Genomic DNA, 12,795 nt, shown 5'->3' with positions numbered 1-12,795 from the left:
GCCGTTTCCCCGGCACCCAGCAGTTTCTCCAGGATTCCCGCCGTTTCCCCGGCACCTAGCAGTTTCTCCAGGATTCCTGCTGTTTCCCCGGCACCCAGCAGCTTTTCCAGGACTCCCAGCCATCCTCGGCAGCTACAGAAGCCGTGGATGACTCCGCAAGCCGCCTCTCAGGCTCGGACTCTCTTTAATACGGTCTCCCCGGGGCCTCCCACTTCTGTGAACTCCTCCGCCCTGAGCCCACATCCTCTGCACACACCGGTCCTCACCAACCGCCTGGTCCAGCTGGTGTCTGCGTCCAGCAAACTTCCCAAGAAGAGGCAGCGCTCCGAGGCGCACCAGCCCCAAACGAGACGCTTCCCTGGTCCTGCAGGCCTGCTGCCTCAGCAGGTTGGATCCTTTCCTGATTTTTTTTGTTTTTCATAACTTGTCTTTTAAAGGCTTATGAGCTTATTTTTTCTCACTCCTCTCAGCCTCAGGGTCAGAATCTGGACGAGATCGTGGTTTCCGTTCCTAACACTCCTTCTCATGGGGCTGCGGCTCGACTGCCGAGTCAGGTAAGGAAAACCCCACAGGCAACCCACCAGACATGTCAATACAAAAAGCAAACAACTTTTAAATAACTCGTGTTGCAGAAAGTGAAAACTATTCTCTCAAGTTAACAGAATTAAACATTTTTCTCCAGCCTGCAAATATTCCCACTAGAGGAAACCCAAATCTCACACCATTTAGAATTTTAATTAAGTTGATTTTTGGATTAATGTTCTTTTTAGAGCCTTATAAATAAATGAAATGATTGCAGCAGATATAATTTGGTCAGTGTTTACAATGAGGCATGGCCAGATTTTCAATCTTTCTGTCATTTACTGCTTAAATCTGCAGAGTAGAGCTGCACTAATGAGTCTTTTTACAGATTTTGAATCCTTACAAATATAAACTTCTATGTTTTGACTTGGTTTTATGTTAAATGCTGCAAATTTTGCCCATAAAAGATTGGATTTGGTAGAAATGGTAAAAGTGGTGGATTGGTTAAGGATGAAAACTCATGTTTCATGTTTGCCATGGAAGAATATTAGGCTATAATCTGGATTAATAGCAAGTGAGTTCTGGTGACTACTGCAGACTTGTTTCTGATTTTTTTTTTTTTTTTTTAGGGTTGTCATGCTTGGGTTTTATCTGCATCATTTATCGTTTTCCCTCATAGATTAACAACCACAACAAAAATGCATTCAGCATCAAAATTGTTTCAAATCTGCTAGAGTCTGCGTCTCTTTGGATGTGTTTTTTTTTTTTTGGGTGTTTGTCAAACTTTCTTTATCACCTACTGCTGCACGCCTTCATTGCATTCTGGGAAATTGCTGCTTTTAAGTTGTTTTTCTCCTCTGACACAGCTGCTGATCTGTTGTTTTTCCCCATCATCAGTGGCAGCCTGCGTGTCCGCGCTCTGCACGACACGACGGCGGCTTTCCCTTCTGACTGATTAAGAACATTTTCTTCCTCTTTACAACACGGAGGATGTAAACAAAACTGATATTTTTATTTTTTATTTTCTCTAACCGTTTCCTAACCAGTCCAGTTCCTGGTTCTGTTTGGTTAATCAGATTTCATTTCCATGTACAGTTTTGGCCTCTAGCTGTAATGAAATGAAGAGTGCTGCTTTGTGTTTCACTGCTGAGTCATTATGCATTTTTGTAATATTAATTTTCTTCTATCTTCAAGGCTGTCCTGTGTTTACTCAAATGGAGGGGAAACATTTTTCAGTTATATTGCTCTCGGGGTTTAATGAGAATAATAAGACAAAAAAAAGAATCTTGCTTAATTTATTTTTAGTCCCACAGGCCAGTGGTTCTGAACAGAAACAGTTTTTAGATTCTGACTGATTAACTGGACCACAGTTTTAGTACAAGGTCATTCTGACTGTATAAGTTGTGATAAATCCAATTTACTTCTCTCTCTCTCTTTCTAATCTATCTTTTTGGCGCTTCCAACTCTTTAGCATCTGCGACAAATATCTGGCTCAGTTGGGGGTTTACTGCAGTGAGATTCACCCAATAAGTATTAATATATTATTAGCAAATAAAATGGAACTGGTGACAGGGGAACTTCTAACCAGCCTTTGCAATCCTCTGCACACTGATGTACAAATCCATATCACACTATAAAAGGGAACATATTGTACTTCAATTTGTGTTTCTACTGCTTAAAGAAAGAGCCCATGCGCTTAAAATAATAAATAAAAGATTTTTGGCAGTAAGTTAATGTTTGGTGTCTGAAAAATTAGCCATTTCAAAATCCTCCAGTATGTAACGTCACAAATCAGCAGGCACTGCTTGTCACCTAGCAACCCTGGCAAAGCACAGCCCGTTACCTAGCAACCCAGACTGAGCTCCAAGCACATTTGATCAGCTGGTTTTACTGCACCATGTGCTGGACAGTGTCTGCTGGAACTTGCCATCCAGAAACCACTTGCTGCAAGAATGTAAATGCACATCTGTTTGCATTTACAAACTGTTTGTAAACAGAGGTGCATCTGTTTGTAAACAGATGAGCGTGAATTCATGAATTTCATGTGTGAAAATTCATGTGTGAGCGTAAACATTGAGTTGGGGGAGCGTGGCCAGCAGCAGCTCATTTAGATTTAAAGTGACAGGAGGCCCTGAAGTAGCTCATCCTGTTATTACCTACGAGTGATTTTGTGCAAAAAAACTGTAATGAACATGTTCCAAGTTGCCCATGGACCCATCCTAACCTGTTCATTGAAGCATAATAGGTCACCTTTAACAGTTTTGCACCTCTTTGTGTTGGTCTACACTGTCTGAAAGTTGGAAAACTTTACAGATTTACAAATACTTCTGAAAGGCGCTGAATGCGTAGCAGCATTAAGGACGCCGTCCCCTCTGTCGTTTCAGTGCTCCAGCTCACAGTCTGAGGAAGAGGAGTTCAGCGGCCGCGCCTGGGCGGCGATGAAGGCTGAGATGGGACTGGATGAGAGGAATCCGTCGTGCTTCCTGCACACCTACAGCGTCGTCATGGTGCTCCGAAAGGTAGCGCACTCCCGCACTTTCGCGTCGGTGCTGCTGAGTATTTAGGTCAAGCGCTTTTTAACAATGATTCATCATCTGTAATAACAGCCTGTGTGACTGCTGGGGGTCTATTGGCATAATCAAGACAAACGGCGGCGCGGCTCTTGAGGTGTTTTATGATTATAAAAAGTATGATCACTAATCAGTCACACTAATAGGGACTCTGCTGCGGCTCGGTTCCCTGTGTGGGCAGGAACCACTGGAGGCGGCGTCTGTGAGTCTGAGCGCACACGTTGGCCTCTGCAGCGGCCCTCGTGCTCCGTTCACATGCGAGTACAGAGTCACTGGGAGGACGCCGGCTGAGCTTGATGAGGTTAAGCTCCTCACAATAATATCAGCTTCCCAAAATCTGTGTTTGCATCACTGAGCAAATTAGCGCGCAGCTTGAGCTTGTTCCATCTAATGAAGTGGAAAGAGAGGATCATCCCAGCGGTAAATCCTGTTCAGATCTGCAAATTTCTATCCGGACGTCCTTATAGCTGCTGTTTGTGTTAATGAATCAACAGTGAAAGCGGTGATATTTAAGGGCGAGGTGATTAAGAGGCTCACTCGCTGGATCTGTTTTAGGAGATGAAAGCAGGAGGAATTAAAGGGCCGGTTTTCCTCGCAAACAATTTGTCACACTGACAAAACCTCTCGGCGTAAATATGAAGTAAATAAAGCCGCAGCGGCACCTGAGAGCTGCTGCGAGAGGAAATGTTGAGTCAAATCAATCACACGCTTCTCAGCTTACAAAGGTGTCTTGGCTCTGATCAAGGAAGGGAATTACGAGAACCCAAAATAATTTCAGCTGCTTTAATTAATCGGCAGGTGAGAAATCTGCTGTCACTTTTTATATCTTAACAAACGGCATGAACTTTGATGCCACTATTTAATCTAACAAAGGCATTTTAGCTGCCTATTGAGCAATAATATCATATTAGGTATGGGCGATACTGACTATTCCAATACTTTGTGGCACTAAAATAAACCCCATTCATTATTTTTTAGGCTGTGACTGCATGTCACAGCATTCGTAGCGCCACAAATATAAATATTTCTCTTAAAAATTATTCCCATTTATACTGTATTTACTGAAAAAAGTGGGATTTATTTTATTCTAAACTGTCATATTTTCAAATTTATTGATTCTCTCATGGAACAAACGGTGAAGAAAATAGCAAAAATAAAATTTCTGATCATCATTTTTTATTTTTCTTCAGTAACTGAAATTGATCATGATTACAATAAATTAAAATTCTAATTAATAATAAACAATGCAATAAATCCCCAAACCTACATAATCTGTTGTTGACTAATTGTGTTAGTTAAAAAGCTTTTTTAACTGTTTATTATGTAAATTACGTGACTGCGACTGTTTTACAGCAATAATAGCCCCACAAACACAAATGCTGCTCTGTAAAAACATTCTTATTTCTGACCAGCCTCCTTTGGACACATAAAGAAATGTGATTTATATAAACTGCATTTGATCTTATCTTCAGATTTATTGATGGTTTCATTGAACAAACAGTGAATGAAACAATCCCTGACATTGCAAACACTTTTAAACATCCTTAACTGGAATTTATCATGACGACGGTAAACTAAACATACAGTAAACATAACTCAAATTTGAATTATCCTGGTTTCTAAAAGCCTTTTTAGGGTTGTACAATACATATGCTGCAGTATTTACAGTGCGGGAACAGGAAACATGAACCTGCCTTCCTTTCAAAGCCTTAAGGGGGAAAAAAAGCTAAAATGTTTGATTTTCTTCTTGTCCAATCAGGCTGCTCTAAAACAGCTACCCAGAAACAAAGTGCCCAACATGGCCGTTCTGCTGAAGAGCATCATCCACACGAACGCCGACGCGAAGGCCGTGTTTAAAGACCCAACAGGTAAAACACACGGAAACATTTTATTTGTGTGCATAAGACTGACATTACGCTGTTCTAAACATGATATAACACCTGTTATAAACATGACATTACACTGTTATAAACATGATATAACACCTGTTATAAACATGAAGGAGTTTTCATGAAGTCATTTAGTAAATAATGAGCCTTTTAATGCAAATTTGCATTAAACGTTTCATTACAAGTGCATTAAAAGTGTCAACTTAGCATTATTTTGTAAATAATTACCTGTTTATACCAAGTTGCATTAGAACTTACATTAAAAGAGTCAACTTTGCATTAAAAGTGTCATTATGTACCAAATGACACTTCATAACCGTCGTAAACATTCATGAAGACTCCTTCATGTTCATGACCGTTGTTATGTCAGGTTTAAGTCAGTGTCATGTCACACCGCTTCTAATAAAGTGTTACCAAACCTATTATAAATCACATCAGGAGTTTACATGAAATGTGAAACATGTTCTTTTGGGGGTTGTTGAATCTGGAGAAACACTAAAAAACACTCATTCCGGTTTAAAGAAATAAAAAAGAGAGAGATTTCAACCCACAGGGAGAGCAGCGAAATGTTTTTTCCCTTTTTTTCCCCCCCACTTTTGACATTTTCTCTTGGAGCATTGGCCTCGCTCCACGTGGCACTGACAGCAGAAGTTCAGCTGCTATAACAAGCTTGGCTGCACACACACTCATGCATGCAGGGCACACGCAGGCCAGTCCACACGTGTCCCGCGTCTGCAGCGGGAAGCTTCCTGATGTCCTGAACTTGTCCCCTCTCCTGCTCCGTATGACTCCGTCTTCTGATCCGACGCAGAGTCTGTTGCCATGGGCTCCTGAGCGCTGCCGCATACGGCGGAGCTGATTATCAGCAAGAGTGGATGTTTTTCAGCTCTGGACTTAAGTGCCTATTAGTGATTCAGTTATAGTGGACCGGAGTCGGTGGTGGGTGGGTATTAGGTGCTTCTGACACCAGGAGTGACTGTTCCTCTCCGTAATGAGCCTCCCGCCCACTGGAAGCTCTGCAGCCTGTTTCCAGAAGAGCTGCAACATTTTCTCACTCCTACAATCTGATTTCTAATAGTAGGAATGTAATTCTCAGTTTTCAACTAAATAACATCTCGGCGCCTTCAGCTGCACAAAGTTTCATTGTGGAAGTGGAAAGTAGCAGCTTGTGTAGGTCAATGAAGTTAAAGTATGAGAAAAAAAGAAATGTTGAGAGAGTATTTTTTTCAGATTTTTGTTTTGCTTTGACGCGCTTAAATTTTGTTTTTGTGTTTTAATATCAGACAAATGTAACCCAGGTAAAAACACAATGCAATTTTGAAATTATGACTTCATGGATTAACTGAGGCCTGATTACATCCAGAAATCCTCAGGTAGAACCAGCGTGACGACATGAAGTAGGCTAAAAGAAATTTAGAGTTGGGCTGAAAATGAGGATTATTCTGATGATTAATCAGATAAAAATTGGCACATTCTTTAGATTTTTTATTTTATTTAACCACCTAAGCCACTTTTAAACAATGTTAGATTCCTAATTCATTTGTTTATTAAAGATGCAAATAAACAAATGAATTCCTTTTAAAATAAAAGCATTTTACTGCCTGAAATGCAATAACACAGCATTCCTTTATCGCACATGTCAAACTCGAGGTCCGTGGGCCAAATCTGGCCCGCTGTAGATTTTTATGTGGCCTTCCAGATTCTAGACTGAACACCGAGTGTGGTTAAATATTATGTTATCAATCATAATATAACACCAAACAGTTTTTATCTGTCTACTGCTAAATTATATCCGCCAGTCCCTCCAGTTTCTTGAGAATTATTGTGGAAATTCACATAAAATCAACAAATCCCTGCACTTTTTAGCGCTAATTCATAATTGGGAGTTTATGGCAGATTTTTCTCAAATTGTCGAAAAACTTTCTTACTGAACAGCTGCCTCAGTCTTAATTTATGTCAGGTTATAGTCAATCATCTATACTTTGAGTAATAAAAAGCTACCATCATAAATAAGTGCAAATATTTCCAAATTAGTATCACAAGCAATTAGATTTTTTGCTAAAAATGACAAAGTATCACAAAATCCTGGAGGAACTGAAAAGTAATAATAATAATATTATTTAAGTTTAAGAATTTATTGATATTTTAACAGTTTTTATCAAAACATTCAGGGACAACTGGCCCTTTAAGAGCATCCAGGACCTTGATTTGACCCAAAATGAATTTGACACCGCTGATCTAAAACAAAGGACGCATCAGCGGCTTAAAACAGGCTTCCAACATCAACTGCTACATTTGGATTCAACTAATATTTTATAATATCAGACATGGTGGCGGCGGTGTCATGATGTGGGGAAGCTGTGCTTCTTGCTGTAAACTTTAAGCACACTGTTATGACCTCCAATCATTGCCCTGCTGTTATTTTTCTCTGGAGTTGATATTTAAAGGGACAGTTTTGTCGTTCCTGAAGTGCTGTAAAACATTTTCTTCAGGGTGGCTGGAGGAAATCCAAATGTCCACCCCACTTGCTCTGGGTTTTTGCTGAGATTTTCCACCCAGCAGCCAAGAGAAGTACAATCTGAGAGAGATCAGCCGGTGAAAAGGCAAATCTTCCTGAGCTTTCCCAGCAGGAGAGCAGCTGCTCCTTCATATTCCTGAGATCCCGTCTCTCTCCTCAGTCTGGTGGGTTTGCAGTATCTATGCATGGCTGTAAAATTCTCAGTCATTGAGGAGCTGAAGTGTTTCAGAAAGGTATTTCCACACGTCCGTTTTCAAAGAAAATCCTCATTTTAGAGCAAACGTTGAATTGAAAATGTCCCGCTGTGAAAAGCTGTCAGCAGCACTTATTGTAAAGGCCAGAAACAATTTGTCAGACTGTTTTTCTGAACTTTTCTTGTTTTAATGCATGAAATTCTCTTTTTGTTTTTCCTCCTTAAATTCATCCCTGTTTATCAAGTTTAATAGTTGTGTTGCGGCTTGGTTGAACGGTAGGATAGATTTATTTTGGCTTCTTGTAGCTGTTATCTTTTTGCATCTGGTTTAGGATTTGTTCTCATCTCATCTTTACAGCTGAAACCAGAAGTTTCTCATCGTTGTGGCATTTAGAAAATAGAAATAATTAACTGACCTATAACAAGAAGTTTGCTCCTTTTTTTTGTTTTTCAGAAAAGATGGCATTTCTTTTTATCAGCCGTATGTAAACTTTGAGTTCAGATGTATTTTCTAAATAAAGAGAAGAGCTGGGGTTGACTAAACAATACGTACATTCTTTAAGGACACATAAAAAGCATTTAAATTTTCTTTTCTTAGTAAGTGTGTTTTTTTTAAAGTTATTCTTTATTCTGGGATATACTTTTATTTCTACTTGTTTGTTTTCTTTTCCTCCATTTGTTTTCCGCTTCTTCCCAAATATATCTCTGATGCTGTTTTAATCAGAGAACAGAAAATAATTTAAATTATTATTAAAAGATTAGAAGGAAAAAGCGTATTCTAATCCACGTTTATCAATTTAATTTTTATGACGTTCTGTGTTTCGTTTTTGTTTTCAATGTATTTATTTTAATATACCTCCTTGTTTTTTTCTTATTTTTTTTGTTTTATTGCTGCTACTCATTCTGTTATCTGGTTAATTGTTTTGTAGATCAATACGCCTCCTTGCTTTTTGTCAGTTTGTAATGTTTGCTTGTTGCATACGCACTAATTGGTGAATTAAAAAAAAAAGACATCAGTGATCAGATTTAGCTCATTTTCTCTTGATCAGCTCTGATCTCTGATATATTTGGTTCAAATCTGATTCCCCTTCCTCCCTCCAATTTGACATATCAAAAGTAATCTTTGTCACTAGTTGTGAATGTAAACACGTCTACTAAACGCATTTTGTTTGAAGAAAAAAGATCTTTGCTTTGCTTTACAAATGGGAGACGATTGCGTTTGAAATTCCTCCATTTATTTATTAATTTCTTTGTTTGATTTAAAGCTGCTGCCTCTATCAAAGCGACGGCAGCAAATTTTTCTCTTTTTTTGATCATAAACTTCTTTTCATCTCTTCTGATTTGTGGCTAAAGGGGAGATTCAGGGAACGGTGCATCGGCGTCTCTTAGAAGAAAGATGTGAGGAGTTAAAAGCCGGAGCTGTGCTGCTCCTCAAGCAGGTGAGACTCGTTAGAAAACGCTTCATATGCCTGACCCGGAACTGATCGCAGCTGTTAACAATCAGTTTGGCTTTGTTTTGGTGAACAGGTGGGTGTTTTCTCTCCATCCCACCGCAACCACTACCTGAACGTGACGCCCAACAACCTGCTGCGGATCTACTCTCCTGCTGGGGTCAGCCTGTCCACTCAGCTCCCCCCGTTTGTCTTGGTGAGTGCCAGCTGGGGACGGGAACCACAGCAAACCCATAAAATGTTGTCTTAAAACCTTCCTCGCAGGCTTTTAAACCCCGTTTGTTCGCCTCCCGCAGGAGCCGACGGTGTCATCGGCGGCCCCGGCTCCAGGCGTCCCTCGGGAGCCGGTGTCTCGGATGCAGCTGGAGTTTGACGAAGAGGATGACGAAGGGAAACAGGACAAAGGGCGCGCGGAGGGAGGCGAGGCCCCTCGAGTGCAAAGGCTCAGTCAGGGGAACAAATCGGTTAACGGCAGCAGGAATCCAGCACAGCAGGAACAAGTCTGGGACGCAGGTTGGATACAGATTACGAAACTCTGAGTTATGGGTGGAAAACAGAAATTTTCGGTGATTTCTGCCTAAACATGATTCTCTAGGTCACCAACAACTAAAGACAAAAAGTTACTTTGGTGTGATACTTTAAAGTTTATTCTCTGAGCTACAGGAAGCCAGTGTAGAACTGGGTGATGTGCTCTCCCTTCCTGGTTTTAGTCAGAACACCAGCAGCAGCGTTCTGGATCTGATCGATTTTTTTGTTAAGTCACACCTGTAAAGAAACTGTTGCAGTAATCAATGCGACTAAAGATAAGCGGATGGATGAGTTTCTCCAGATCTTGCTGAGACGTTGTCCTCCAGTCCTGGAGATGTTCTTCAGGTGATAGAAGGCCGACTTTGTAACTGTCTTTATGTGACTCTGAAGGTTCAGACCCAGATTTCCTGATCTCTAGTTTCCAGCTGTAATAGCTGAAGCTGTGAGTTGACTCCAGGTCGTTCCTCTTTAGGTCCAAAGACAATAGCTTCAGTTTTGTTTCTGTTCAGCTGGAGCAATTTTTGGCACATCCACACATTTATCTGCTCTAAGCATCTGTTCAGTGATTGGACGAATTCAGAGTCACCTGGTGACATCATAATGTAGAGCTGTGTAACCTGAGCCAGTGAGAAACACAACCCAAAGGTTCTGCCTCTGGATTTTTGTTGAGGAAAAACATAAAATGTGATTAATTCCATTAAACATTTTTTAAATGTTAAAATCTATTTTATATATAAATATATTTGTGCTGCTCCTAAAAAGTAGCAACACTTCATCCACCAAGCTGAATGTTGCGTCTGTATGCAAAGACTTTATACTTGGTATAAACAGGCAACAGCTATCACACTTCAAACCTTTGCAACATTTCTCCAATATTGATCATATATGAGAAATGTATTGTGCAGTCTAATTAATATGCTGGATTTCCAGGTGTAAGGTGATTAATTTACCTGCATTGCTCCAATAATTAAGCTAAACCTGGATGTTCCCATTGGCCTGTTGCTTCTCCTCATCGATGCACAGCCTGCAGGTTTCATGATGTCTCTGTGTGGATTCAGGTGTGCAGAATTTGTTCTGTTGTCAGGCATGTTTTGCCCTCCATCTCACGCCTGCAGGCTCACACATGGGGTTGTTTCATCACAATCACTGAATATGTTGCTGCCTATAAAAAAGCATTTGTGTGAGAAGGTACTGTACATCCAGTAACCTTTGAATGTCACAACCTTCAAGCCAAAATATCAACGCTCATCTTTAACAGCAGTCGCTGCACTTTATGAGCAGACAAGAAAACCTTTTTTTTTTTCCTTCAATTATTTAATTCCAGGAAACACTGTTGCAGTGCTGTGTCTGCTGTTTGTTTGCAGATGACGACCTGGACGAACTGCTGGGAGAGATACAGGAGGACGCCTACAGCTTTTGACATCAACTTAACTGTTTTTCTGCCATCGCAATCCTTAAAGTCACTTTTCAAAGAGCTTGTAGCTAAATATGTACATTTTATGTTTACGTTTTTTACTTTTTGCAGACAATGCCAGCTGTGTTTAATTCAGTTAACATTGCAGAATAGACTTATGTATCACTGATTTATTTTTGACGTCGCTTCAAATAATTTCACTACATCATCTTTGCCTATATGACAGAAGATTGTTCTGGTAATTATGCAACATTAAAGCCGTTTTGTTGCCTCCCTGCTGGTGTTTCTTGTCGGTTTTCTTGCATTTTTCTCGTGTAACGCAGTGATGTGTCCCCTGACTGTCCCTTCCAGCGGTTTGTTGATGGAGAGTGTTTACCCAGTGCTGTCTGCATCAGGGTGGAGCCTCACCGTGACTAACATGCTCTGGTGAAGGGATTTCCTCCTCGCGCTCTGAGTCCTGCACTACGTCTGCCTCACTGTAGCAGATTCAGGTTAATCCTCAGCTGCTTTGTCGTTCCAAGGAAGGAGAAGCAGCTTAAGTGTCCTATTTAATGTTTAAGAGGGAGAAGGAATTGGATGATAAAACGTGTCTTGTTTGCAGTATATGCCCTTTGTTGAAAGGTGTTTGTACATTTAAACGCCTTCTGTGTTTTATGATGGTACAAAGAGTTTCAGTGTGAGTCTCGGGCTGATTATGGATAAGCTCTGTTATTGTCCATATGTTTTAAATGTCTCCTACAAGAAATTACAATCCATTTAGCAAACACAAACAAAATGCATATGAAATCTGAATATTTAAGAAAGTTTTCAAAAGGTTAAAGGACATATGGCTGGTTTTATCGTTGCATTTCCCACCACAGTTATGTTCAAAGGACACAAACCATACCTTCTTACATGGCCGTCATATTCTCTGAACTCTGGTCTGACGTTATGAAGAGAGCTCAGTGCTGTTTGGGTAAAATTGGTTTGTACAAAATCTTTTAGTAAACACTGAGTTTGAAGGATGTCCTGATTCATCTTTTCCCTCTTTCTCTTCTCCATTTATTCTCATATCTGGGCTGTTTGGTTTAAAATTAAATAAATGCATAATTTATTGGTTAAAAAGTTTGGTCTCTTGAAGATCATTTTTCAAAGAGCCCAGCGAATATCAGCAATCCACTAATGTGAAATGTTGACTTTTTGACAAGTTGAGTCTGAGTATATGGTTGGTATAAGACCAGAACTTTATCTTCAGTATATTTCTTGCATCATAACCAGCAGAGGGTAGCACTTTACACCCTCTTTTTTTTTTTTTTTTTTTACAGTTCAGGTCCTGGTGGACCTCATTAGTCTGCTCAAAAGCTGATCAGATCTGGTTTATAAAACTTTGAATTGGAAAGGATCTCCAAAGCTGTGTGCTTACGGAATTGGTTCTGTATTTTACTGCAAGTTGGAGCAAATCTGCACATTTGACTAATTTACCTTTTGAAAAAACACCTGCATCTGGTCAAAATATGCATCGTCATTTTAATTGGCAAGGTCATAATTTTCCACGACAGCTAAACTGCAACTAGTCCAGTTTCATCACACTGTATTGGTGCAGTCAGGTGACACCCTCTAAAGTATTCTTTGATTTATTGAGATTTGGAATAACAAAAAGAGAGCACATTAATTTCTTTTGTAAACTACTGTGAGTTCCCTGAAATGGCGTTAAGAAATCCCACAGACACC

At 40.0% G+C, this 12,795-nt stretch overlaps 1 protein-coding gene across 2 annotated transcripts in view; it reads left to right on the top strand.

Annotated features, from left to right (window-relative positions):
- hrob (homologous recombination factor with OB-fold) overlaps positions 1–11,362 on the top strand; it is a 12,612-nt gene extending 1,250 nt beyond the window's left edge. Inside the window, exons 4-11 of one of the 2 annotated variants that reach the window (XM_008416275.2) lie at positions 24–387; positions 471–554; positions 2,907–3,041; positions 4,852–4,960; positions 9,046–9,131; positions 9,220–9,339; positions 9,440–9,656; positions 11,036–11,362. In XM_008416275.2, coding sequence (XP_008414497.1) covers positions 24–387; positions 471–554; positions 2,907–3,041; positions 4,852–4,960; positions 9,046–9,131; positions 9,220–9,339; positions 9,440–9,656; positions 11,036–11,091 — 1,171 coding nt within the window. In that variant the 3' untranslated portion in view covers positions 11,092–11,362. Of the gene's footprint in view, positions 388–470; positions 555–2,906; positions 3,042–4,851; positions 4,961–9,045; positions 9,132–9,219; positions 9,340–9,439; positions 9,657–11,035 lie in introns of both variants that reach the window. The other variant, XM_008416274.2, reaches the window with a different exon arrangement.
- Positions 11,363–12,795: the final 1,433 nt, after the last annotated feature.

The sequence above is a fragment of the Poecilia reticulata genome, linkage group LG8 (assembly GCF_000633615.1).
Source record: "Poecilia reticulata strain Guanapo linkage group LG8, Guppy_female_1.0+MT, whole genome shotgun sequence".
NCBI classification, from domain to species: Eukaryota; Metazoa; Chordata; class Actinopteri; order Cyprinodontiformes; family Poeciliidae; genus Poecilia; species Poecilia reticulata.
The sequence above is the reverse complement of the archived record's forward strand: the minus strand, read 5'-3'. Positions and strand labels throughout refer to the sequence as shown.